The sequence below is a fragment of the Dasypus novemcinctus genome, chromosome 3 (genome assembly GCF_030445035.2).
Source record: "Dasypus novemcinctus isolate mDasNov1 chromosome 3, mDasNov1.1.hap2, whole genome shotgun sequence".
In the NCBI taxonomy this organism is placed as follows: Eukaryota; Metazoa; Chordata; class Mammalia; order Cingulata; family Dasypodidae; genus Dasypus; species Dasypus novemcinctus.
The window spans coordinates 170,651,257-170,677,702 of NC_080675.1; the positions used below are offsets into that span (position 1 = coordinate 170,651,257).

General features: G+C 51.6%; 2 protein-coding genes across 8 annotated transcripts in view; one reads left to right on the plus strand and one right to left on the minus strand.

Annotated features, from left to right (window-relative positions):
• Positions 1–11,360, plus strand: part of ABHD2 (abhydrolase domain containing 2, acylglycerol lipase) — a 100,125-nt gene extending 88,765 nt beyond the window's left edge. For all 5 annotated transcript variants that reach the window (XM_023587876.2, XM_004455220.5, XM_058294667.1 and 2 more), the window contains 3 exons: positions 1,964–2,033; positions 3,418–3,502; positions 5,594–11,360. In XM_023587876.2, coding sequence (XP_023443644.1) covers positions 1,964–2,033; positions 3,418–3,502; positions 5,594–5,790 — 352 coding nt within the window. In that variant the 3' untranslated portion in view covers positions 5,791–11,360. The remainder of the gene's footprint in view (positions 1–1,963; positions 2,034–3,417; positions 3,503–5,593) is intronic.
• Positions 11,361–15,081: 3,721 nt separating this feature from the next.
• Positions 15,082–26,197, minus strand: RLBP1 (retinaldehyde binding protein 1). Of its 3 annotated transcripts, XM_004455218.3 has the most exons (9): positions 26,117–26,197; positions 25,914–25,986; positions 23,938–24,043; positions 23,555–23,683; positions 22,141–22,345; positions 20,136–20,314; positions 17,121–17,279; positions 16,122–16,232; positions 15,082–15,807 (listed from the first exon to the last, which is right to left on the minus strand). In XM_004455218.3, exons 3-9 carry the CDS (start codon positions 23,947–23,949, stop codon positions 15,649–15,651), a joined length of 954 nt encoding a protein of 317 aa, XP_004455275.2. In that variant the 5' UTR covers positions 23,950–24,043; positions 25,914–25,986; positions 26,117–26,197; the 3' UTR covers positions 15,082–15,648. The 3 variants fall into 3 exon arrangements, with proteins under 3 accessions (XP_004455275.2, XP_004455276.2, XP_004455274.2); XM_004455219.3 differs by lacking the exon at positions 25,914–25,986 and having other exon boundaries at positions 26,117–26,192; XM_004455217.3 differs by lacking the exons at positions 25,914–25,986; positions 26,117–26,197 and having other exon boundaries at positions 23,938–24,149.
• Between the last annotated feature and the right edge of the window lie 249 nt (positions 26,198–26,446).

Consider the following 26,446-nt stretch of genomic DNA (forward strand, 5'->3'; position numbering starts at 1 on the left):
CGCCCACTAGCTGCCCGCCCCGGCCCTGGCTCCTGAGGTCACAGCCCTGACCATTTCCCTTCCAGTACCAGTAGTTTCTGATTGAGGTGATCCTTACCTGGGAAAAGGCAAAGCTGATCTCTGACCACCTCATTCTCTTTAAAAACGTTACCCTTTTGATTTAATGGTCCTTTGATCCCTGCAGACATAGTCTAAAGCAAGCCAGGGCTTACCCAGCAGCCCGGCAGGTACTGACGGGGAACGGCCCTGTTCCCACCTCCCTTCTGGGGCCGTGGCAGCCTTCTTGCACCAAGCGACCTGGAAATACACCTTTTGCCAGTTACGCAAAAGAAATAGGAACTAGGAAATTGTATGTTCAAAAGGTGAGAATAAATTTTACCCAGGCTCACTTAAGATGGGGTATATGACTTTTCTGTGGTATCTAATGAGAAAAAAACTAGCAAATCTCATTAAAAACTTCTGCTCATCCTCTAAATGTTAAGCCCAAAAGAGAATGTTTTACAACTCTCCCTAAAGCTCTTCCTTTCTGGTAGAACTTAATGGTAACCGTTATCATGGTCATAGCCAGTTTGGGCAGCCTCTTCTTACGTCTTTCCCCAGTGGGACCAGCAAAATTGAGTGTTTTCCCAGCGGCGAGATGCGGCTAAGCCCAGAGGGAGGCAAACACACTGAGGCGTCTCAGCTCTCCCCGCTCCCTGCTGAGGGGCTGTCACCTGCAGCCGGAGCTTCCAGCCTCCTTCCGGGCAGAGCTGTTGAAGGAGGCTGGGGGTAGAAGCGAGCCACAGCTTTGGGGGAGGGCGGATATCTTGAAGACCCCAAACAGGAAAAGAAAAACCCACCGTTAAGAAACCAGAAGCCCTAATCTGTGCCCGAAAGAAATGAGGCTCTCAGAGATTGGCTGGCCTGGGGTTGACTGGGAGCTACTGATATCAGAGCTCCCATGGCACTCTCCCTGCCGCTCCCAGGGCCCCGCGCAGGGCCCAGGGCTGATTGATCTACAGGCCTCTCACGCCAGGGCACCAACATTTTGTTAAATGTCAGTGTATCTCTGATTACTGCTCCATGGGTGAACAGGAATTCTAACTTTGAATCCCTGTCTCATTTCTATTATCCAATACATATTTCATTCCAGTTCATAATGATTCAAGTTACTCTTCCAGAAAGAACTATTGAAAAGGAAAGTTCTAGGGAAACAGATGTGGCTCAACTGATAGAGCATCCGTCTACTATATGGAGGGCCCAGGGTTCAATCCCCAGGGCCTCCTGACCAGCGTGGTGAGCTGGCCCACACGCAGTGCTGCCACGCACAAGGAGTGCTGTGACACGCAGGGGCGTCCCCGCATAGGCATGCCCCATGCTCAAGGAGTGCCCCACGCATGTAAAAAAGCGCAGCCTGCCCAGGAGTGGCGCTGCACACACAAGCTGATGCAGCAAGATTATGCAACAAAAAAGAGACGCAGTTTCCCAGTGCCGTTGGGTAATGCAAGTGGACACAGAAGAATACACAGCAAATGGACACAGAGAGCAGACAATGGGAAGGGGGAGAGAGAAATAAATCTTTTAAAAAAAAGAAAAGTTCTAGTAAATGCCTTTGGATTTCAGTTTCTTAGCATCTGCAGTAACACCTGGTTTTATGCTGCCTTGAAAGATGTAACCTCCCAATGATTATTACAGCCAGTACTTACTGAGTACCTGCTCTGAGCCAGCCTCTGTGCTAAGAAGCACTTCGACGTTGGAAGTCTCACAGCACCATTCAGGCAGGTCCGATCCTTTGCTCCATTTCACAGTGAAGAAGCTGAGGCTCAGAGAGGTTAAAGCAAACGCCGGCTGGAGCTCTTAATCCTTCCACACTGCTGCCTGTGTCCACTCTGCCCCCACGGGTTAACTTTCATGCCTGATGACACGGTGTTTTTCCTTCTTTTTTTCCTTTTGTCGTCATTGTTGTTTGTTTTGTGTGTCCCAGGAAGTTTCATGGCTATAACTCCCTGAAGGAATATTACGAGGAAGAAAGCTGCATGCGGTACCTGCACAGGGTGAGTGGCGGGCCCCAGCTCGGCGGCAGCCCCACCCCACCAGCCTCACGCACAGCACACGCAGCCCTCCTACACCTACCTCGTGGACGCTCAGCCAGTCTCTGGCTAAGGTGTTGCCTCGGGTTTATTAATGACCCTGACTCTGTCCTTGTGTAACCTCCGTACATTGATCACTGCTCTGCCCCCCAAGCAGGCTGGGTCTGCTTCCGTGGCTGTGAAAGCCCTTAAAATTGCTGCAACACCCTATTTTTTCTTAGTCTTCCCTTTGGCAGGATGGTCTTGCCCAGTTCCTGCCACACTCTTCAAGGGAGCTCTGCCGAGTTTTCTCACCAACCTGGACCCTTTCCCTGGCCTTTGTGTATTTTCTTAGTGTAGGACTAACCTAACCAACCTAGCACTAACTTCACAATCCCTGCCATGACCTGGCGAACACAGAGTAAGATGGATGTACTTCTCTTCAATAAGGCAGACTGGTTTATATTAAGCAGTTTTTAGTAGCTGTAATAAACTTTGTGTGTATTTATGTTTGGGGCCAGCCAAAACCCAGTGTCCCTCATTCGGTCCTCACACAACTGATCTTTTTCCCCAAACACAGGACTGCACGTTTATGCCTGTTAATAATGGCCCACCATTGAAAGCTAAAGCAGATAATCATGATCGGTGGTTCTGCCAGCCATCATATCAACCATCCCTCGTCGTTTAGCTTCCTCACCTAGGCTTTTGGTCTTTATTAAAGCCAATACCAAAATGTTGAGATGTCTAGAACCAAAGTCAGAAACCCCCAGCTTAGCCCAGCCATTCATTTCACCACCTGGCCATGGCTTTTGGAGTAGCATCCGAGGCCATCCATCAGCACCAGCTCCACGAAAATGAAAGAGGCTGCTGAACCCAACTGTGCCGAGCTTCCCAACATCCACCAGCCTACTCCTTTTCTCAGCCTTCATATTCTTCTAGAAAGCCTCCTTTGTCTAGAGTGGCACACACTCCATTTTTCCTCCCCACAATCTAAACCAAATGAATATGTACCTAGCTCTGGGTAAAGTCGTTTTTCTGAAAGGTATGGCTAACCTGAAAGACTGTGAGGATCGACAGAAAGAGTTGGCTAGTGAGCTCCATCGAGCCCTCACCCCGTCTCCCTCAGAGCTCGTGGGCCACCCAGGACCCCCTGCTCCTGCACACACCACCAGGACCGTAAGCTCAGTGGCAGTTAGAATCCTCCACTGCGGGGGGGCCCAAGGCGCCCTAATCCCCCCTTTCAGCCAGCGGAGCAGTGGCCCTCTTCCGTTTGTGTCAAACACATGTCTGGTTGTGCAGTTCAGCTAGAATCTATGGGGTTTGGAGAGGGGACTCGGTTATTTAGTTCCGCTTTATTTTCTTGTTGCAGATCTACGTGCCTCTCATGCTGGTTAACGCAGCAGATGACCCCTTGGTGCACGACAGTCTTCTAACCATTCCAAAGTCTCTTTCAGGTAAGTGTTTCTTCCCGCTGTGCCCTCAGCCACTCAGCAGACTGCCCGTGTAAACGCTGCCACTCCAGATGCCACCACCCCCTGGGCACCAGCGGCTGTGGGGAAGGGCATCTGGTGGCAGTTCTCTTATCCAGCCTGGTCTAGTCCCCCTGGGCTTTGATGGGGCCTGGGCAGAAGCCTTCTCATTTTCCCCGACCTGTGGGAGCTAGGTAGGACTTTCTGTCCAAAGCCAAGCAGAGTCTGAGGTCGCCACCGGGAGTTCTATGGAATTCTTGTCTCAAGGTTTTGGTTCCACTAAGTCTGAGAGTTTGACTTGAAGAGATACTTTACCTTAAGACTTAACCTGAAAAGTAAAATCAAAGAAGCCAGGTCTGCTACCTCTTGTGAGAGCCTCTCAACCCACTGTAAGGATAAAAATATAAGCAATTGAAACAGCAAAAAGCAGTGCTTGAGGCCAGCGCAGCCTCATTCTATGTTAGATCTGAGCAAAGGACAAACTAGAGAGACTGGCAGGAGGAAACCCTTAGGAATTCCAAAGCGACTGTGCAGCTGGATTTCAGAGCCCTAAAACATAAGCTCTGCACCCTCCACAGTCCTTCTGGGTAATTTGTTTCCTCTTGTAAGTATCACATATTTACCTGAGGGGAAAGGGATACTTTTGATACTCTCATGGCCTCAGGCTAAAAGAATAGAAAGTAGAGCTGACAGCCAAAGCTCTGTTACACGGCGGGGGATAAGGCTGTCTCCTAGCTCCTTATCAGCCCCCAGGCTCGCTGCGCGTCTGCCACACGTGAGCAGTGAGAGCGGCGGCACTTGATTCCTTCCGTACGTCTAAAATAGCAGCCATCGCTCTAATGCCATCCCACAAAACTTTATAAAATTGCAACTGAGAAGGAAGAATAAAGGGAGACAGACAGGAAATGAGGTCTGCAGAGCCAGAAGCGGGCCCAGAGCTTCTGGCCAGGGAAGGCTTCTGACAGTAATTCCCCTGGAAAGACAGATGCTTCCTAGTGTACCTTGCCGCTCGTTTTACACACACCCGCAGTAACATTCTTTACTAGCCCCTATGGGACGAACCAAAGTATGGATTCATAAAGTCAGGCTGCAGGTTCTGAATTCTCAAGACGGCCATTTAGCCTGTGCCAGCGAGAGCTGTGGGCATCTTTGAGCACAACTCACAGCTTTCAGTGACGTTTTAGTCTTGAAGAGAAATGAAAAATCATTGACTCCATTGAATTTTCCATGTTCTCTAGTAAATAATAGTATAAATGCTATTTGAATCCCTAGTCAGGGTCGGGCCCCTACCTGTACCTTCAGCATCACGTGGGAGCTGGTTAGAAATGCAGTCTCAGCTGCTCCCCAGACCTATTAAATCGGAACCTGCGGTTTAATAAGATGCCCCAGGGGATCAGGATGCACGCTCTAATCTGGGAAGCACTTGGCTGCGCATTCAAAAACCCTGGGCACTTTGACAATGCGCATGCCACCCCAATTCCGATTTCATTGTCCCGGCTGAGGCCCCTGCGTAGGGATCTTTAATAAGTCCCCAGGTAAATGTTAGATTGTGTATATGGTAACAGAATAAAATTTAAAAAAATTTTTTAAATCCATGGAACTGCACTACACAGTGAACCCTAAGTTAAATCATGGCCAATTATAAAAATGTGCTAACATCTATTTAACACAGCAGTGCAAGTTATGGGTGGTTGGGTGGTATATGGGAATCCTGTATTTTATGCATGATTTTCTGTAAACCCTCAACTTCTCTAATAAAGGAAGAAAAAGTTTTCTAAAACTCCCCAGGTGACTTAAATGTGCAGCCAACTTTGAGAACCACTCCGCTAGCCTTCTAAGGCTTTACTTAAGCTGGTGCCCATCCCACCCCAAAGCCAAGCTTCTAATCCCAGACCTGCTAGATCCCACTGTCCTGCCTGCCCCGTCAGACCTCCCTCCCACTTTGGGGAACAAGACAGGGTGAGGAGAGGTTGGGAACCCAGTGAGGTGACGTCACCAGCCGGCTGTAGCAGCCCCCGCCCCCACCCCAGAGCCCACTGGAGCCCAGTGACTTACACGGCCGCCTCTCCTCTGCAGAGAAACGGGAGAACGTCATGTTCGTGCTGCCGCTGCACGGGGGCCACTTGGGCTTCTTCGAGGGTTCCGTGCTGTTCCCCGAGCCCCTGACGTGGATGGACAAGCTGGTGGTGGAGTACGCCAATGCCATTTGCCAGTGGGAGCGGAGCAAGTCGCAGTGCTCTGACACGGAGCAGATGGAGGCCGAGCTGGAGTGAGGCCCCTGGACTCCGGGCGCGCTCCGCCGGCCCCCCCTGGAACCCGCACCCCTCACCGGCTGTTTCAGGTCCCCTCTCTCCCTCAGTGACCTGGATCTGACCTCACGCCATCAGCAGGGGCCGCCCACCAGGCACACGTCCTGCGGTCTAGGGCTCTCCCCAGGAGCTCCGGGCTATTTTTGTGCTTAGGTAACTGGTTTTCTCCACCGCATCGTTTCCCCGTGGTGGCAAGCGACAGGGTTCTCCCCCACCTGTCCAGTTTCAGCATTCGATTGCTTTTAAGCCAATTACGTCTAGTTTCCCTATTAAAAATGTGTCTGAACAGTAGTTTTGCCTTGCCCAATGAAAGGCTTTTCCCTGAGAACCGTGCAGGACGTATGTTAGTTTTGTGGTGGTTGTGTGCGCCCTAAAAGGCGCAGCCTTCTCGGCCAGCGCTGAGCCCTCGGGAGTCTCCTCAGGCCGAGTGGGGCCTCCTCCGTGGCCAAGGAAATTCCCTTGAATCACAAGCCAAGTCTTCGCCCTCTCTCTTCTGCGACAGCTGCCCCGCGTTTTCCTGATGATGAGCATCACCTGGGGCGCTTGTTAAAAATTCAGCCTCCCAGGTCCCTCCTCCAGGAGCGGCTGAGTTGGTGGGTCTGGAAAGGGGCCTGGGGATTTTAGTTTTTGATAAGGGCCCCAGGTGATTCTCATCACCAGGCAAATTCGGGAAACTGTTCTAAGAGGCCTTTAAATTAGAAACATCTTGGTAGCACATTTCATTGAAATCCACAGTCAGAAGCCCGTGGGGTAACCGGCCTTGTGTGATCCCAGCAGCGTTTTGAAAAGGGGCCTGTGAAGTGGGAGCTGTGGGAGCTGTAGCCTCGGCACTTAGGCTTCCGTGTCCTCATCTGTAAAATGGAGGGACTTGCACCAGGAAGATTGCCAAGATCACTGCTGGGTCTAAAAGTCAAAGGAAAACTCAGTTTGCCGAAGTCAGAGAGAACATGCTTCCAGGGGCGCCTGGGAGCTGTTCTCCCCTCAAGCACATAGCCTTGATGTCATCATTTGCCTTTCTTGTTTGTCCCTCATTTCGTAGAAAGGAGTATGTTGTTTGTTTTTAAGTACTGAACTGTAACTTTATTTTTTAACCCTGGTTCTGACTCTAGCCTTCCATACCAAACAATGCAAAAGTTAGACTTGAGTTTAGAGAAAGATGTTTCCAACCGAAGAGGGTGTTATTTTGAAACTAGAGTTTTCATTTAATATCCTGCACTTTTATTCTGTTGGATAGATCTTTCCAAAGTAGGTCTTCTCAAATCTAAATGTCACTCGAGATCTCAAGTACTCCTCTTCTCCAGGCCTGTGGTACTTGATTATTTAAAAACCCTGCACTTTGAAAAATCAGCAGTTGCTATCTGGAACTCCATGGAACTACATGTGAAACTGCCTGGATCCTTCAAAAAATATTTTCCCTCCTTCATCTCCTTTGGCTCCTGGGCAGGCAAGAATATGAGTAGTGGGTCCATGTGGACATCGAAGGGGTCCTGGGAGCCCCCTGAGCACCTAATGCAGAACCCCTTGGCCACTGAAGGGCGTGGTTTGGGCATTGGTCCAAGTGACTGTGGTAGTAACGGCTGTCACCTGAAGAAGTCATTTGCTGACAATCACCAGATCATTCTAATATCTAAAGCAGCCTTCATCCACCAACATTGAGATTTCCTATATATTCAGTATAATATCTCACACTCCCCAAATTCCATCATATCTCTTACCCCATGTTATTTCTCTAGTGCATTTCCTATTCATGTTCTTTTAGCACAAATTGGCACTTTATCATCTTCCCCCTCAATTTGGAAGCTAGCCCCTCTCCTTCATTACTTTTCCCACCACCCAACCAGAGCCGTAATCTAGAGTATTCATAGACACATTTCCCACTTCATTTCTCAAGACTCTGTGCCAGTAGGTAAACCAAGCAGTAGCTTAATAGGGCTGAATCACAGGAAGCCAGAGGCTCCCTTGCGTTACTTTCAGCCACATCTCTTAATCTGCTCTGACAAGTGAGTGGCCCAGGTGCCAGCTCAGTTCAGGATGAGAAAAGACAGTCCTGTTGTCACCCCGAGGACAGCGGGCGAGGGCGGGGGACCCAGCAGCCCTGTTCCTCTGAAGGTTGGCCCTTGGAGCCTTGTCTGTGCAGCAGTTCCGGTGGCCTTTGTGGGAGAGAGGCAGGGCTGGTGACATCGTCTCTGCCACACAGCCAGACTTTAGTCCCTGGATGTTGGGGCCGCATCCCAGCTGAAATCTTTTTGGTATGTGACTGAATGGCACTTGCATTCTATGTGGGCTCACATAAAATCAACTGGAGCCTTTGTTCCAGCTTCAGGCTCTGAGGCATGGAAATGAGAATGTGACTGGGGCCCTCTTACAGGAAAAGTCTTGTTTGCCCCTGAGTGAGAGCACAGAGGCATTGCCTTTACAGAAAGGCAGCCTTGCCTCACAAACGCGGAGCAGCCTTCTGTGTGGAGGTCATCTTTTCCCTCCCTTTTCTTCCCAAGTCCTTCCTTTCTGAGGACAATGTACGTTCACATCTTGCTATTTAGATCCCATTTGGGTTAAAATAAGGCTGAGATTTCAGAGTATTTGGATGTTATATTTTAAAATCAGATTAAGGGCATAAACTGCATAGACCTGAACAATTCTGTTGTAGAAATAACATGTTAGACCAAGGGAGAAAAACATCCACCCTTCTCCGGGCTGTCCTCCCTACCTCCTAAAAGCTTTGAAGACACTGATGAAAAACTGATCCCAGTCAAATTAGGATTATCTGATCTGAGAAATGGTATCAAGGCTCCACGGTACATTTATGTTTGAAGGGAACTTAAAAGACTCAACGAAAAGCTCTCATCTTTCCTGGCATGTGTTTGTGCCCATGATTCAAGAGCAGGGATAGTTGTTTGCAGAAAGTTGTTTTATTGTTGTTGTTGTGTTCTTTTAACCTCTCTGCAGCATTTTACACTTACAGAGAACCCAGTGGCAATATACCTGAGAGGGAAAGTTGCTTTCCTGGCATGGCTTTCTGGCCCTGGGTTCTTGTCCTGTCTCTGACTCATGTTGGCTCGGGAGCACGTCGCTCCGCTGCTCTGAGCCCCACTTTCCTCATCTTAGGCATCTCTAAGACCACTTCATCCGCATCCACCCCCTTGGCTGCGTTCCACCTGGCTTCTCTGCAGCCCTGGCACTGGAAGTCGGGGAGATCAAGGCTCCGGGTAGATCAAGGCTCCTCCCGAGGGGCCTTGGGGAGAGCGCGCTCCTGCATTAACCCTTTCCTGGTCTGAAGCCTGTGTCCTGGCTCCTCTCCAGAGCCTTCATTCTCCTCTCAATGTCCTGCTCACTGAGGGTGGGCTTGTGAGGTTAGAGCAGGTGTGGGCCACCAGGATGGGGCAACCTTCTCCATCCTCCAGTGTGACTCAAGCAGAGCCTTGGGAGCTCCAGGGCAAAATGCCTTCCTGCTCAGGCTTTCATGCTGGAGCTCCAGTCTTCATTCGAGCCAAACTTTCTGGGCAGCTGAGCTTATACGCCAGGCCTCTGAATAATAGCTCTCTGTGTAACAGTGTGGCTTGAGATCCACTTTGCCAGCTCCAGGGAAACAGCAGTGCATGTGTGCGTATTTGTGTTTTGCAGGCGAGATGTGAGAGGTTTTTCTTCTCCTGTGGCACGGATTCTGACTTAGAGCTAAAGTAAAGATCACTGGAACATCATGTTGAGTTAAAAGAACTGCTAGGTCTTTGTCCTGGAGGCAGGACGAAGTGTTAACTGAGCAGCATTTCACTGCCGCTTTCTATCACAGTATCACCTGGAATCATCTTTGCCCAGAAAACCTGGGCTTGCCTGTAGGAAACCCTCAGGTATTAACACAATATTACAGCATCGGAATTCAAATTCTTCTGCTGTGGAAGGCTAAAGCGATGCCACAGCAAAACCAGAGATTTCCTCCAGTGGCCTGGCCCTTCCTCGTTATGTTCTGTCCCCTACCCCTCAACAATACGAGTGATCCAAAACCGGCCCAAACGCCTCCTCACTGATGCCTTTCTGTCATTCTTTGCCTCTCTCTGTTGTTCTGAGGTACTTCAAAAAGCCATGAGAAGTGGCCTGTCTGTGGCATTTAGAGGCCAAGCCGTTGAGAGAATAGTTTCTTCCTACCTCTGTTGTCTAAGCAGAGGGAAGTACCCCCTCCCTTGTAAACTAGGATTGCTTTTGCCAAACTGCATTTGAAACTAAGGAAAGGGGAACTGGCGTGCCGTGCCCAACAATGGCTGCCTCCTCTTGCTTGTCCTGCGGCTGCTGCCTGCGGGTCCTGGAGCCCAGGCACCCCGAGCAGGCCCTTGGAAGCAGGCCCCAGAGTCCAGCTGCGCTGGCAGCCAGCCGAGGCTCCCACAAGGTCCGCAGCTGCCCCTCTTAGAAGAGCCAGCCTCCTGTGTTTTCCGAACTTTTTCCAAACGGGTGTGAGGAAAGCTTTCATGTAATGAAAAAGCCGAAGTTAATTTCTAGCCAATGGGTTAAGTCTAACGTTCTAAGTTCCCTGAAATTCTCAGCTTTTCACTCAACTCCTGTCAATAAATTGATAACCTGCCTTCTCCCCCTGCTGCTCCCCATGAGTCAAGAAATCCACTCTTGCCTCTCATTGGGGACAGTCCACTTGTAGCACCTGCAGACATGCCCTTCATCTCAACAGGCTCTCTCCTTCAGAGCCCCCCACCTTGAGCAGCCACCCGTCACCTCGAATTACGGCCAATCCCTTGGTCCCAGTGCAAGTCACTTCCCTCCCAGGCTGCTCCAGAGGTGCGTGCAGTGTCTGGGTGTAGGAGTCGTGCAGTGTCTGGGTGTAGGAGTCGGGTTTTGTTGGTGTTTTGGGTCCGCCCCCTCAGTTTTCCTGAAGCACAAGTCCACGTAGCACCCTGTCACCCCCCCTCACCAGTTCCAGATGGCCTGGCCCCTCCCACTGCCTCAGGAAGACCTTCACTGTACCTGAGCTTTTTGACTTCTGCCACTGCAGCTGCCTTAGCGACACCGGGGTGGGGGGCGAGGGTGGGGGTGGGGGGTGGGGGGACAGGGGAGCGAATTTGCGTCTCTCCTTATCCTGGTTAGGCTCTCTTCAAACACGTTCTTACGCTGGCCGATCTGCTTCCGGATTGATTTTTGAGAACCCATCACTTTCACATTCCTGTTCGGGTTTGTCTGATTTCGGGTTTTCCCAAACGTAAAGTGCTGCCCTGAAAATCATGTATTTTGAGTTTGTGTTCTGAAAGCCTCCTGCTGCTGGGTCTTTGTGGGGGACATGCAGGATCCTCCAGCACTGAGGTGTTTAAAATTTGCAACTAGCAATGCAATTTTTTCTAAATATGAGGATATTTACCTTTATTAAGAAATCACACTAAACAATGATGTTCTTGATCGTTTTATGTTCTCATATGACCTTTGGTTCTATTTTGATTCTGTGTGGTGGTAAATGAGGAACATTACAAACAAAAACTGTAATTTTGTTATCTTTGATTCAATGGAATTTCTTTACTTAAAAAAATAAAAGCTAAAAATGAGGTGTGGCTGCGTCCTTTGTACAACAGGCGTTTTTCATCTGAAGAGATTATTAACTGTGTCTTTACCAAAGCACGAACTCGAAGGAGACAGGCAAAATGCCTAGTTCTCATCACAGTTGATTTAAACTCAGCCTTGCAAACAAACACTGAAGAAATAAACCTCTCCAGGCAACAAAGAGTAAAACAATTGAGGTATCAACCTTTTTACTCGCTTGCTTTATAAAGTGAGCCAGAGAGACAAAACGTAAGGTGAGATGTAAATGGTGCTTGCATGCAGGATTTGTACACGCTCCTAACACTATGCCTTGGACGGACTGGGTGAACGTTACTCAAATCAGATGGTTTTGGGTTGATTGGCTGCTGCTGGTGGTTCCTTCTTTCAAACTTCTCAGTCTAAGCTGAGGGTCTCCCAGGGCCAAGCAGTGGCCTAGCGAGGAGAGTTGTGCCAGTCCCTGCCCCCTGCGCCCGAGAGCCTTGGACTCAGAATCCTCTTCCCTCCTTGGCCAGGCGAAATCTTTGACAAGCTAGGCTGGGTGGGGAGTCTCCAGGCAGGAAGTCAGTTTTGGAGGGTATGCACGAACCTAACCCAAGAACACCCAACATAGAATTTCAGCAGTCTTGTTCGTTTTTCCTGCAAACCTACTACAACTTCTCTAATTTAAAAAAATTTGTGTTTCAGAGTTCATCTCTCTGGTAAACCGGCTTTTTCCCACTTCCTGTCCCCCACAGAATAGTCAGGCTATTTTTATCCAAGAGGACAGACTTTCAAAGAATACCACCAATGAAAACTGCCACACGGAAGAGATTTCAGGTCCAGGGTGTCAGGCAGGTTGATGCCAGGTTGATTCCAGCACGGTCACTTAGGACCCCAGCCCACAGCCAGGTCTCTGCTGAGCCAACCCTCCAGCATTCATGCTCCATGACACGTGCCTACAAGCACTCACTGTCCCAATGATGCTAACCTGTTGTTGTTTTCTTGATCATCCCTTTAACGTTTTCCAGACCCCCATTGGATGGCCCTCCATATGGCAGCCATCCCTCATTCCTTTCTCCGTGCCCTTGGAGGGGCTTACTGGAATGTGTCAGCCATGTGGAGACATTAAAGGCAGTTTGGCTTTGGACTGCCGAGCCTCTCCCCAAAGGGGACACTTTAAACCCCACCTCTCCTTGTGGCTCTGTGCTGTCCGGAACTACTTTGTTGTAAAGAACTTCCTTTTGATTCGTGCTTTCTACTCCATGGAATTACCCCAGCATTCTTCCTGAAGACTGGTTGGTTTCCTCTTCAAGTTATTTCCTCCTTTATCTGATGGCTGGTGAAACCTACCTAGAATAAAAGACGTTCTAATAGTCATTGTTCCTCTTTTCTTTCCTCCTCCCCAAACCTGACTCTACCACCCCCATCCCAATCCCCAGAAAGAAATAAAATATTTGAGACCGAGCGTAAGGTAGCCACAAATACCAGAGGGATTTGGAGCCAGAGGAGCTGGCTTAGGGTCCCACAGCCTAGCTCTTCTATCTGAGCAGGACTTAAACTCAGCTTTCTTTTTATGTGCAGGATGGGAATAATTATAACCAGAATGCCTAGTAATATTGAGAGGATCATTAAGAGAATTTTTAAAAATATTTTTTAAGGTATCCGTTACTTTGGGGCAGTGGATTTGGCTTGGTCTGTTTGGTTCCTACTCATACATCACCTCCTGGGACAGTGTAGAAACCAGAAGAAAAGCGTTTGCTGTGGTACAGCGTCATGGGGGAGCATTAACTGATGGGCCTGCAAGGAAGGCCGAAACGAGCCTGGATATAATTTCCAAAAACATTCCTGGACTCAGAAGTGCGGACCAGTCACTTACATGCATTACCCTGATCAGAATCTTTGTCTTCTTCATATGGTCACCTTGGGACATCAAGGTGTACCCACCTACACCTACACCTTTCCTTCCTGCTGGCTGGTCAACTTCCTTCGGGACGCTGCCCCAGGTTGGAAATTGCTCTTCTTCTGGAACAGATAGCCCAGTGTGGCCTGCTGCTTTCCCTTATGACCATCCAGCCCAAGCTGGCGGCAGCCCTGCTTCTCTGTCCTCTCTGCTCAGGAAAAAGAACCAGAGGCTAAGTTTGCCTTTAGATCGTTAGTTATCAATCCTGGGCCAAGAATAGGTTGCTCCCTGACCTCACCTCCTCCATATGTCTACACACAGAGCTTCGAGCAGGGCCTCCCAGCCCTGGCCGCACTGCAGAGCCACTGGGGAACTGGGAAAGATCTCGAGGCCCAGGCCACACCCCAGACCAAGTACCTGGGATCCTCTGGGGGTGGGGCCCAGGCCTCCGTAGTTTCTAAAGCTCTCAGGGAATTCCAGTGTGCAGGGAGCTTGCACACCTCTGCTTCGGAGACTTCGATTGTCTCTTTAATGTGCAACCTCCTGGGGAGCTTGTTAAAATGCAGGTTCTGATCCAGCAGGCCCGAGGTGGGGCCTAAGGTTCCACATGTTCTAACGTGCTCCCCGGCAGTGCAGATGCTGTATCCCCAACCACACCTGAGTAGTGAGGGCTCAGGGGACCCTGGGAGCTTCCGGACCAAACCCTGCTGAGTTTCCTCAATACCAGCGCCAGAAAGTGGGATGCGATGGTCCCATTGACCCCTTAGGAGGGGACTCTTCCTGGTTGACTTGGTTCATCATTGGAGACTTGGCCTCCCTTTTCCAGGAAGCCTGGGCAGGCCCACCCAGGCAGCTTAGCCTCCTCTGGCTTCCCCCAGGTGAACCCCAGCAGCTCTGAGCAGCAGGTAATCTGGATGCTCTTGTTCAGAGGCTCTGAAGCTCATGGCTCCCTACTGAGACACCCACCCACACCCAGCCGAATTGCTGAGCTGCCTCTGTCTGCCGGCCGAAGGGTTCCCTGAGAGTCCCCATTGGGTATCACAAATGAATCTCTGCTCCCTTCCAGCTCTCACTCTGTTCAAACTACTTTTACAGGGCAGCAGTCGCGCCTCATCCCAGTTGTCTGCAGAAAGGAAGATGGTCTGGCCACCAGATGGTTGTCATACAATTCTTGTGTTCTCCTCCCTGTTCCCATAGCTGATGGCTTGCGAATGAGTATTTTACCGACCTTCCTTCGACATCTCATTAATGCAGGGGTGGTGGCCATCTGTAGGAATCTGGTGTTCAGGCACCTAGGATGTTGGGCACATCTGCTTTTAACACTCCCGCGCTTCAGACACGTTCTCCCAAAGGCGGCACCACACTTCCCAGCAAAAGTCTGCCTCACACACCAGGTCTCCTTCCTGCCCGACTGGTCGTGGGGGGGGGCAGTGCCAGAGCAGGGCCAGCAGGGGGTGGTGCAGGCCCAAGAGTAGCCACCGGGCTACTTGCTCAGAAAGCTCCTGGCTTCTGTCAGTCCCCCAGCCCTCACCTGGGCTAAGTCCCCCAACCTGCTGACCTTAGGGGGCACCCCAGCATGCCCTTTGGGTTTGAGTAGGAGCCAAGGCCGTCCCCAAGAGTCTGCTGGTCAGCATCTGCCTGCAGTTTCCCCCACATCCTGATGTCATTTATAAATTACCGCTCAGAAATCCTTAGAAATAGCATTTTTGCCCATGGGTTATTGACTGTGAACATTATAAAAGAAGGAAGTTAATCGGGTGATGACCACACACTGCAAACCTTAGAAAGGAAAGGATGTGAAAAAAAATGCTTCTATATGGACATTCATATCCATTTAATGTATTTTCCTCTGCTTGGAAAACAAGAAAGAGAACTCTCAGCGGTGAATCAGAGAAATTAGTGAAGGAGGGAAAGCAGACGCGATCAGACTGAGGAGAGAATCCCCAGCCCAGGAAACAGCAGGGAGTCCTGCTCCAACAGGTGGATGCACCAAGAGTAATTCATTCCCGAAGGGAGGAGATGACCCCCAGGCAAGAGCAGACAAGCTTCGGGATGATTCGCTGGGGTACCTCGGTGGGAACAACCGAGGCTTCTCACCCACCACCAGCAGCCAGACAACAGAAGGGGTGTCTACCTCCAGGTGGTACCGCAAGAGTAGGGTCTGGGAGCCCAATCCCCAGACCTTCCCCGAGAGGAAGGGGCGCATCCAGCAAACACTAGTGTCTCACAGGGGAACTCACCTACTTTATTGTCTCCCCAACCTGGAAGAACGGGGACACCTGAGCTCACCCACGCTCAGGGAGGTTTGGGGGAACTAGTCATCTCGGGCAGCCCTGTTCCCAGTCTTTTGGGTCCAGGCCAGCTGAAAAGAGGCCCAGGGATGCTAACTACGGCTCAGCTGGCAGCAGACGTCCTCAAAAGGCTGTGTCCTCAGCTTGGGCCCGAGGGCCAAAGAGCTTCTCGGCAATGACCTTGCCGTCGTATTTGGGCAGCATGCCCCCGAAGTCAGCAGGCAGGATGCCCTTGTCGATCTCCTGGAAGAAGCCGGAGAGGTCATCTCCATGGACAAAGACCTGCAGGGAAACCGGGGAGAATGAGCTGAGCAGGTGACCTAAGGAAGAGGGATGAAGGAGAGGGACGGGACGGGACAAAGTCACAGCATGCCATTTCCGCCCCCACTCTCCAGGCTGTGTTGTCAGTGGGATCAACGCCATCCATCTGTTGGAGCATGGCGGAGAGCAAGGAGGGCTCAGGTGGGCTCCGTCCTCACCCCCACCCGCACTCTTCTTGCTCCATGAACTCTTTCCTTTCCTGCTATCATGCCAAAGTTACTCATTTACACAATGAATGTTCCGGAAGCACTGCTCTGGGCGGCCCAGGCACTCACCCTCTGGAGCAGCTTGCTCTTCAGGAAGGGCTTGACCATGTTATAGGTCGTGGTGAAGTACCAGGGCTGGTGGATGAAGTGGATGGCTTTGAACCGGGCTGGGAAGGAATCCTGCAGTGACAGAGATGGCCCTGCCCTAAGGCACCGGTGGCCTCCCACTCCCCTCCTGCCTTTCCCCCTGGCACAAGGACAGCCTTGCCCAGCATCACGCAGCTGCCCCAGAGGAGAGCCCCCTGAAGTTTCCAGCAACAAGGGAGCCAACAACGAGGGAGCCCCGGCTTCACTGTGGCCCCAGCTGCTGGAAAGAAGCCCCAGAAACCGGGCACCCCAGCCCTCTCCCTGCTGCTGCAGAAATTTCTGGAATTAGTCAGGGTAAGATGTGAAACAGCAGCCTTGCTTGGTTTTTAGGTGACTGAGCTTTTTCAAACCCACTTGCCTGCCGAGTGGACTGTAAATTATTTTAGACCACAGGGACACTATTGTCATGCCTCAGCCACTCCCACGACCCCCACCTCCAACCTCTCCTTTCCCAGCTACACATACAGCCAGCTTAAGGTTAGTTCTAAGAAAGGACTTCTGACATAGGAGTAAGTGTCCAGGGGGCTGATGATAGCCCTTCCTCTGGATAATTTCACATTCAAAGAGGCAGAGCATGGATTCCAGGTCAGAAGATGGGGATTCAAGTCCAGCCTCTGCCCCTTCATGTTTGTGTGACCTTGAGAAGTCACTTAAATCTCTGAGCCTCAGTTTCCAGTTTGTAAAACGAATCAGGGAAGCCGGCAGGGATTGCTCTCAGGAGTAATTGAAATAACGAAGGGAATACCTGGCAAGTGTTTATATGTGCATGCCCATGTTTGCAGTAGGAACTGTGATGGTCGTTATTGCTCTTTATAGCACCGGGAAGTTGTCTTTTTCAGAACCCTCCCAGCATCATGAAATTGGGAAACCAACCATACCCATCTGTGAGCCACCCTTGCCGGGCAGGATTCCCACCCTCACCTGGAGCATGTCCACCATCTTCCTGAGATCTGAGGCCCGGAGCCCAGTCGCCTGCTGCATGCTGAAGCCCTTGAAGTTCTCAATGATGCAAAAGCCATTAATTTGCGTTTCCTCATTTTCTAGTAGCTTCTCCAGGATGAAGCAATACGCCTGCAAGATCTTGGGCACAGAATGAGCAAGCTGTAAGATTCAACCCACAAAGATAACGGAGACGCCAGTCCAGGGGTGGGGAGAGCTAGCAGGTGCAGCCTTTACTGGAGGTAATTTGCCACAGGTTTTGAGCTAGGGCATTCTGCCTTTGTGAATGTATACCAAGAAAATAATCTTGAAGGTCATATCCATGGTTAGCTGCCAGAGTGCACCTCTCAGTACTCTTACAATAATGGAAACATTGGAAACAACCTAAATGCCCAGCAATAGGGACAGGTTAAATGATGGTACATTTGTGCATGAAACACTTTGAAGCAGCTAAAAAAGGCATAGAATACTAATGATATAGGAAAGTGTTCAAGGTGTGTTATTATCTTAAAAAGCATATTAGGAAATCACTTGTAGAGCATGATATGATTTTCATAAGAAAAATATATTTATATATGGTTAGGGAAAGATGTCAATCATAGAAATCTCTGCTCTGGGTTGTAGCATAGTGGATGGTTTTAAATTTGTGATTTTTTTGTATTTTCTAAAATAAGTAGATATATTTTGTAATAAGAATATATACACAAATATATCTGTACATATACATATATTTTAAGCCTCTCCCTTAACATATAAATGCCTTAGTCCTAAGGATAGTATCTTTTTTTTTTAAGAGTTATTTATTTTATTTCTCTCCCCTCCCCGCTCCCCACCCCAGTTGTCTGTTCTGTGTCTATTTGCTGCATCTTCTTTGTCTGCTTCTGTTGTTGTCAGCGGCACGGGAATCTGTGTTTCTTTCTGTTGCGTCATCTTGTTGTGTTAGCTCTCTGTGTGTGCGGCGCCATTCCTGGGCAGGCTGCACTTTCTTTCACGCTGGGTGGGTCTCCTTACAGGGCACACTCCTTGCACGTGGGGCTCCCCTACATCGGGACACCCCTGCATGGCACGGCACTCCTTGCACGCATCAGCACTGCGTGTGGGCCAGCTGCACACAAGTCAAGGAGGCCCGGGGTTTGAACCGCAGATCTCCCATGTGGTAGACGGACGCCCTAACCACTGGGCCAAGTTCGCTTCCCCAGTATCTTATTTAATGGAAAAACACTAGAGGCATTCCCAATAAAGTGAAAAACGAGAGAAAGATGTTCACTGTCTTTTCCACCTTTTAACTCTGTATTGGAAATATGGATCAATGCAATAAAAGGTTAAAAAAAAATTAGGGGCATAAGAACTAGAAAAGAAGAGGAAAGACTATCTCTTCAATTTACAGGTGATGTGAGAGTATATTTAGAAAACTCAAGGTAATCCACAGGTCACAAAATTAACATACAAAACAATAATCTTCATATATACAAACAATAATCAGAAAATATAATGGAAGAGAAGGCCCCATTTATAGCAACAACATAAAATACTTAGGATGAACTTAATGAGCAATAGGCAAATGGTTTTTGAGGAAAATTTTAAAACATTCCTGAGTGCACAAAAGTAGGCTTGCATGAAAGGGAAAGCAGGGAAGCGGACTTGGCCCAGTGGTTAGGGCGTCCGTCTACCACATGGGAGGTCCAAGTTTCAAACCCCGGGCCTCCTTGACCCATGTGGAGGTGGCCCATGAGCAGTGCTGATGCGCGCAAGTAGTGCTGTGCCACGCAGGGGTGTCCCCCGTGTGGGGGAGCCCCACGTGTAAGGAGTGTGCCCCGTAAGGAGAGCCACCCAGCGTGAAAGAAAGTGCAGCCTGCCCAGGAATGGCGCCTCACACATGGAGAGCTGACACAACAAGATGACGCAACAGAAAGAAACACAGATTTCCGGGAAAGCGGCTCTTGTCCGGATAGCAGGGCTGACCATGGATGTGCCACCACTCACAAGGGTATCAGTTCCCCCCAAGTTGAACTTATAGTCAATGTGATCCCGATAAAAATACTCATAACATTCCTCCTAGAGCTAAACAAATAAATTCTCAAGTTCACAGGGAAAAAGAAACATGCAAGAATAGCTAGAAAAATCCTGAAAAAGAGGAGCAAAAAGGAAAGAACCAGCCCTAACAGATACTCAACATTCTTTAAAACCTCTATAATTAAAAGAGTGCAGTATTGGAGCATAAATAGACACACCGACCAATGGAACAGAAGAGAAGGTCCAGACATGGGCCCAAGTGCATTTACAGGTACAGAATATCTTAAAGGCGGCATCTCAAATCACTAGGAAAGAGATGGATGTTTTAAAATAAACGATGCTGAGGATCTGGAGAGCCTTTTCTACAATGCATTTGTACTCTTTTAAAATAAGAAAAACAAATTTTAAAGGCTCCATGGTTCATGCCAAAGTCCCCAGAAGACAAACCCTACTTCCCCAACCTGGGGCAGTCCCCAGAAGGGTGTGACATGGGAAATCACACACGTATAAGCACACAGAGCTCAGGCTGGAAATCAGGACCGTGGATTCCAGTCCCCATTCTCCACTGAGTGACCTGGGGCAGGTTGATCCCAACCTCTCTGAGCTTTAATTTTCTCATTAGCTAAATGGGTTGGAGCCTGTGCGTTCCAGAATCTCTCCCAGCCCACAGTCCACTAATCCCTGTTCTCTCCTCTCAGCTTTCAGCATTTGGCAGGGCCACCCCCGACTCATGGCCCGCAGCTGTCCCCTTCTCGCGGGGGGTGGGGTGACAGCTGTGGACTGCAAAGCCTGCAAAGCTGCTGGGTTTTCCAGCCGCCCTGGCACATCTTAGGAATTCTCCCCCTGCCTGGGAAGGGCTTGATGGCAGGTGGCTGCCCATCTTTCCCCCCATAGACCTCAACTCCTGCGGGACCAAGAATGAGGGTCCTGTAGCGTCCAGGGTGGAGGGAGGGAACCCAGCTCAGGAAGGCGGAGGGAGCTGACCTCGTCGAAGGTGATCTCTTCCCCGTCCCAGTTCTCGATGTTGAAGAGCATGACCACGCGGCCATACTTGTCCCGGCTGGAGAGGACGCCGGGGAAGCCAGCCTCGATGGTGCAGCGGACGGCCTCCAGGGACAGGCTGTCGAAAAGCTCGGGGTACTGCAGCCGGAAGTGCACGTAGCCTGGAGAGGGCGGGCAGAGGAGTGCCGCTCAGGAAGCGGCGCACGCCTGCCCCACCCCAGCTCAGGGTAGCCCTCGGTGGGAGTCAGAGGCCCGCTCCTGCCCAGCTTCTCCGTGCACGTCTGCTGGCGTGGCTGAGCAGGACCCTCAGCCTTTCCGAGCGCCATGTTTCGTCTCCAAAGATCGGGTGGAACCACTGAACTCTCCTGCAGCCGCAGTAACCACATGAGCTACTGGGCGTGAACATCATTTGAAAACTAATCCTAGCTAGGAGGATGCTTCTTACTTATCACTTTCTTTTCCATGAGTACTAGGCGAAGCTTCTCCTGCTGGGCATGTTAACTGAGGGCGAAGGTGGGCAAAGGGGCATGAGGGCAAGGCTGGTGGGAGACTCCAAGATAAAATCCCAGCTCCAGGGGAGAGCGTGTGTGCATCCACGTGTGCCGATCCTAGCAGGGCTGCTTCTTCCCACAAACCCCATCCTTCCCCAGCCAGAACAGGTCCCCTGTCTCCACCCCCAAACCCAAGGCCCAGGGGAGGTGCTCAGGGGCCTTGCCAAGGGAGGGCCCGCTGGCCCCTGGCTGGCCCCGGAACCCTCCAGGTACGCTCCTGGGGTTTTCTGTTTGTTTCGTTTTGTTCCTTTATTAGAGAAGTTGTGAGATCAGAACCATCAGCGCCTAGCTGCCCCCATTTGCTGCCCCCCTTGCCTGGAATGCCATTCTCCGGGTGCCAGCATGGCAGCGCCCCCCTTTCCTTCGGGCTTTTCTTCAAGGTTCCCTTTGCACGGGGCCTTCCTGACCACTCTTACCTAAAACCTCTACCCCTCAATCCTTCCTACCCTCCTCCTTTCTTTTCCTCTACCCCTTATTATCTAACAGTCTATATATTTTATTTTTATTTCTCTGGCTGATTATATCCACCATGAGAATATAAGTTCCACCTTGGTCATGTCATCTTTCAGAATACTGGAGAAACCATTGAGTCTGTTTTTAGGATAAATAAGATAAATGTGCCTAGACAGGATTTTTTTAAAAGTAAAGTTTCCATAATTTGTTAAGCAGTTTTTGTCTGTTATTTTCTGAAGTTGAAATAAAGTTTTTTAAAAAAGAATATAAATTCCACGAGGGCAAGGGATTCTTCTTGTCTGTTTTGTTCTCTACTGTGTCCCTTGGCCCACGACAGTGGTTTAGCACCCCATGGCGCTGAAGGAACATTTGCAGAAGGAAGAAAGAAGAAAACGAAATCCATCAGCCGGCAAGGCCTGCCGGGCCGCCCCTCCCCTCCACCAGCAGCCGGCACTTGGCTTCCTTAGAAAGCCTGTCTTCATCCAGCCCACAGGCCCAGGGCAGGTCTGTCCTCCGGCTGACACCGTCTTCAATTCCAGCTGGCATGAGGGGTGGGTAGCTGCGTGCACAAGGCACATACCTGCCTTCCCTGCAGCCTTCTAGAGCTAAAGGCAGGCCCTAAGGACCCGTGCCTGGGGCGGGAAACCCCTCCGTATCCTGGACACCCAGCTGGGGTGAGCCAGGTGTATTCAGTGAGTCCCAAGACTGGAAGAGAAGAGAGAGGAGCCAGAGCTCCAGGAATCTGGTCCTAACAAAATCATTCATTCATTCATTCATTCATTCACTCACTCACTGTCAGAGCGCAAAGGGATCCTGGAGGCTAAACAGTGAATTTATCTTACAGATAAAGAGGTGGAGGCTCAGAGAGAGAGACTTGCCCACAGCCGGGGAGGGGTCTCCCCACCTCAGCGCCTGGCGAGGGCGAACCCCATTCTCCGGCCCCTCCCGCCCCTGCCGGGGCCGTCCTCCAGCGCGGGCTTCACCTCGCAGCAGCTCGTAGGCGCGCCCCACGTCGAACTTGCGCGCGCGGATGAAGCGCAGGAGGAAGGCGCTGTCCCTGCCCCGCACCCGCTCGGCCACCGCGCGGGCCAGCTCCTCCCCGGCCGCCGCCTGCTCCCGCACCAGCGCCCGCAGCTCTCGCACCGCCTCCGCGCGGGTCTCCGCCCTCTCGTTCAGTTCGTCCTTGGCCTGGAACCGGGCGGGAAGACACAGGGAGGTGGACGGGCCCGGCCCCGGCGGCCGCTGCTCCCCACGCCCGTCGCGCCCCAGGCCGAGGGCGCTGCAGCTGGGACCTCACTCCTGGGCCCACAAGGGCAGCGTGGGCACTGGCAGCTTCTCAGATGATTAAGTTTGGAGAAAATTAGGTCCAATTGCCCTGGGCGGGTTTGCCTGGGGGACATCGCTGACAGGTGAAATATTTCTAACAGCCTCAGCCTGCACTTCCTGAGCCCTGGCTTAGCACTCCGCTCAGCCCCTTAAACGTGCGTGCATCTCTGCCACACCTTAGCACGGCTGGCACTCTTATCCCCGTCTCCCGAATGAGCAAGTGAGGCGCCTAGAGGTGCCAATTCTTGCCCAAGAATCACCCATAGAAGGAGCTGGAGCTGGAGCTCCTACTCAGACTCCGTTTTTAATTACTTCCCTCTGTTCCATCCCCCTGGCTTAATTTTGATCTTTTCAAAAACAAAGATACCCGGCAGATGGCAGCCTGTGCCTGTACCCAGAGCCCCCCGTGCCTCCCCTTTGCTGGGCCAGGAGAAGGCTCCAGTACGCCTCTCAGCCACGCAGTGGCCTCTCCCTGGACTGCAGCAGTGAGCTAAGAGAGGAGCGGGAGCCCGGGCTGGGGGAGCTGATCACGCCATTTCTGTGAGATGCCTGGCCCGAGATTCTTACAGAGCAGAGAGACCCTGGAAGGGCCTGGGGGAAGCAAAGATGGAAGCCAGGAGCCCAGGCTCAGCTCAACCCCACGTCCTCCTCCCTGGCTCATCCAAGATAGCTCTGCCAACTTCCAGAGAGCAGAGTTTGGTAACCTCCAAGCTGGTCCAACCATCTTTCGTAGGTGCCAGTGAGACCCAGAGAGGGAGAACAACTTGCTCAAGGTCCACAGCAAGTTGGAAGTGGGTCTGGCTCTAGAACTTCGGTCTGTTGACCAGGCAGTGGGGCAGCAGTTAGCTCCTCATTCCCCAGGCCCCAGACATGGTTTCAGGGGACCCTCTTGGTGGCTAGCCAGTCTCACACATGGCCCTCACCTCCAGGATGGCCCCGAGGAGAGGCCTGTCCCTCAGGCCTGGGGTGAGCCCGAGAGCCAAGGCTGGACTCTCTACAGGAGAGAGGATGTTGTTCAAGTTTCCCATGCTGCCTCCCCAAGCCCCCCTCCTCACACCCTGGCTGCCTCACCTTCTGCAAAGTGTGCTGGGGCAGCAGGCTGCACGGGCCGAAGACGGGCCCGTGGTCCTGGGGTGTGAGGCGCTCGAGCTGGGAACGGAGCTCCTGCTCCTCTTCGGGGACCACACGGAACGTGCCCACCTGGGCCAAGAGGAGGCAGGAAGAGGCGGGAGCAGGCCCGCGCCAGCCCGAGCGAGCCAGGCAAAGGGCCGCTCACACCCCAACGCGGCGCCCTCGCCCGGGCTCGGGGGTAAGCCTCTTCCCTAGGGGCCGGCTCAGGGGCCACAGGGAGGTGACCGGGGCTCAGGGCCCATCCCCCGGGGCCGCCCAGCGTGAGAGGAGTGGGAGGGAGAGGGAAGGCGGGTGAAGGAGAGCCCGGAGTGCGGGGTACTCACCCCCTCCGACATGCTGCCTCTGGCCGCCCTGAGTCCCCTGGAGAACGCCCCGCCTCCTCCGCACTGGCCTCTCCAGGCGGCCGCCTCCCGGGACAGGAAGTCAGGGCTGCAGGGCATCCAGACCCAGTTCTGTTACTGCCTCTGGACAGTGGAGCTCGAGCTTGAGAGTAATCAGAACCTTGGGGCGGTCCTAAGAAACGGCACCCCCTCTCCTGTGGTTCTGGAGGTCTGGCCTGGGCCCCAGGACCTGCATTTGAAAGCACCCCACATGGCTCTGAAGCAAATAGCCCTTGGGCAACACTTTGGCACACCCTGCCCCGAGAAGGGGCACCCACGCAAATACCTAAATCCTCAACCCGGAGGTGAGTTGGCCTAAGGCCAAAACAACGGGCCTGGCTCCCCTCGGGGACTTGACCTTAAGCATAGCCCGCCTATCGGAGCCAGTTCCCCAGACCGTCCATCCTCCCCAGCCCAAAGGGCTACCCCAGAAACTTCCCAGCCGATTCTGGACTGCCCTTCGCACAGTGCCCTCGTTCTCAGGAGGGGTGATGACCAGTCACATCACCGTGACACTGGGTATGTGCTTGTGTTTGGTGGTGCGCTGATTATTTTCAAATCTTCATCTCAGAGTTGAGGCCATCATCATTATTCCCAGGTTACATGGAAGGAAGCAGTTCCAGCAGAATAAATGATTTCTCTAAGTTCACACTGCCAGAAATAGCCAGGGATCTGGACTCTGACTCAAGCCTGGTGTGGTGCAAAAATCAGACCTGGGTTCAAATCCTGTCTCTTCCACTTGCAAGCTGTGTGATATAAGCCAAGTTTTGGTTTACCCCTGTGAAAGGGGAATGGAAGGATCACGAAGATTTAATGAACTAATATATGCACCAGCAGTGCTTGGTCACCAAAACAAATCTCATCTATTCCCCACATGACAAGATGCTTCCCCACTGAGTATATTTGGATACAGCTCACTTGTTTCCAGATTTTTCTCCTCTCCCGTCTGAACATTCCTGGTTCCTTCACGGACCCTTCACCATCCTGCTGCTGCCCCTGACCTAGTCCCCATTGATCAGTTCCATCATCTACTCAGTTAGTAAGAGGTTGAGCTGAGACCCGAACCCAGGCCCAACAACACCAAGTCTGTTTTGACATCTAGAGCCAAGACGTCTCCAGACAAACACCCTGAGGGAAGTGACTTCATCTTTCTGAGCCTCTGTTTCCTCATCTATGAATTGGGAATAATAATAGTATCTACCAAAGAAAGTTGTAAAGGAAGTCATATAATACCTGTAATGTGCCCGGCACAGTGTCTTGCTCTGAAACTTATTTCCATTTCCCATCCTTAGCATCGTACTGACCCATGTTCCACCTCGCACAGACTTGAAGACCCCAGGGCATATCTCAGGGTCTCCCATCTTCTGCCCCTCCCCAGCAAGGGCAGGGAAAGTCTGAGGGCCAGAATCTACCAATGGGAGCCAAGTCGAAGTCATCTCTGGCTGGTAGATGTCCAAATACGCAGGCGAAGAGACAGAAGGGCATGCTGCTGTGCTGCCACCTGGGTGTGGCTGCAACAGGACTGGAGAGGCTGATGGAGCTACCCTGAGGAGCTCCGACAGGAGGGAGGGTGGCCCGGTCACCCCGAGCCAGTTAGGCAGACCAGCAGGGCAAGATCCTCCAACTCCAGCAGCCCACTCTTAGAAAGAGATGGTGAAAGTCCTACAGCAGCTCTTTTCTAAATAGGTCCAAGCTGTTCATTTTGATTTTTAAAAATACCCATTTACGTGCTACTCACAGATTGCAATGAAAAACATGCCCACCCCTCTCTCCATTTTGACCCTGTTCCCTGCCATTTCAGTTGCTAGTTAAACTCGAATTTCAGATGAACAACAGATACTTTTTTAGTGTTAAGTGTGTCCCGTGCAATAGTTAGGATATACTTATACTAAAAGAGCAAAAAAGCCTTTGTTGCTTACCTGAAATTCACAAGTCAGTGGGCCTCCTGTATTTTCATTTGCTAAACCTGCCGGCAGGCTGGCCTGGCCCAACCTGGAGAACGGCCAGTTGGTTTCGGCTTGTGGGCAGCGTGGAATGTGGTCTCCCCAGCTCCACGCCCCCACCCCGACTCCTCACCCAGCCCCGGGTTCCCTGGCCCCGCAGGCCCCTGGGAGTTACCCACCTGCTGGGTCGGCAGCTCCTCCTTGGGGCCCCCTGGTCCCGAGCCCTCCTTGAGCACGGAGGTCGCCCGGGCTCGGGATGTGGTCAGCAGATTGGGATTAGCGTGTCACAAGGAGCTGCTGACCGCCCCCCCCCCCCCGTTTTCCCTGTGTGAGGGCTCGCGGGGAGGTCAGAGCAGGGCAAGCAGAGAGGAGAGGCCCTGGCCCGGCTGGAGACGCATCCAAGTCCTCCTTTGTGTGTGCCTCCTCCAGGCTCCTGCTCAGCCGTGTGGGAGCCGGGCTCTGGGCATGGGATCAGGGTCAGCCCCTTCCGCCTTCCCTGGCCCCTCTCC

Excerpts from the sequence above, each read along its gene's own strand:
- RLBP1 (XM_004455217.3), bottom strand. The coding sequence starts at position 24,054 with ATGCCCTGCAGCCCTGACTTCCTGTCCCGGGAGGCGGCCGCCTGGAGA. Across the intron at positions 23,684-23,937 it reads GAGGCAGCATGTCGGAGGGG|GTGGGCACGTTCCGTGTGGT; the intron begins GTGAGTACCCCG and ends CTCTTGGCCCAG. Across the intron at positions 20,315-22,140 it reads CGCCTACGAGCTGCTGCGAG|GCTACGTGCACTTCCGGCTG; the intron begins GTGAAGCCCGCG and ends CGCCCTCTCCAG.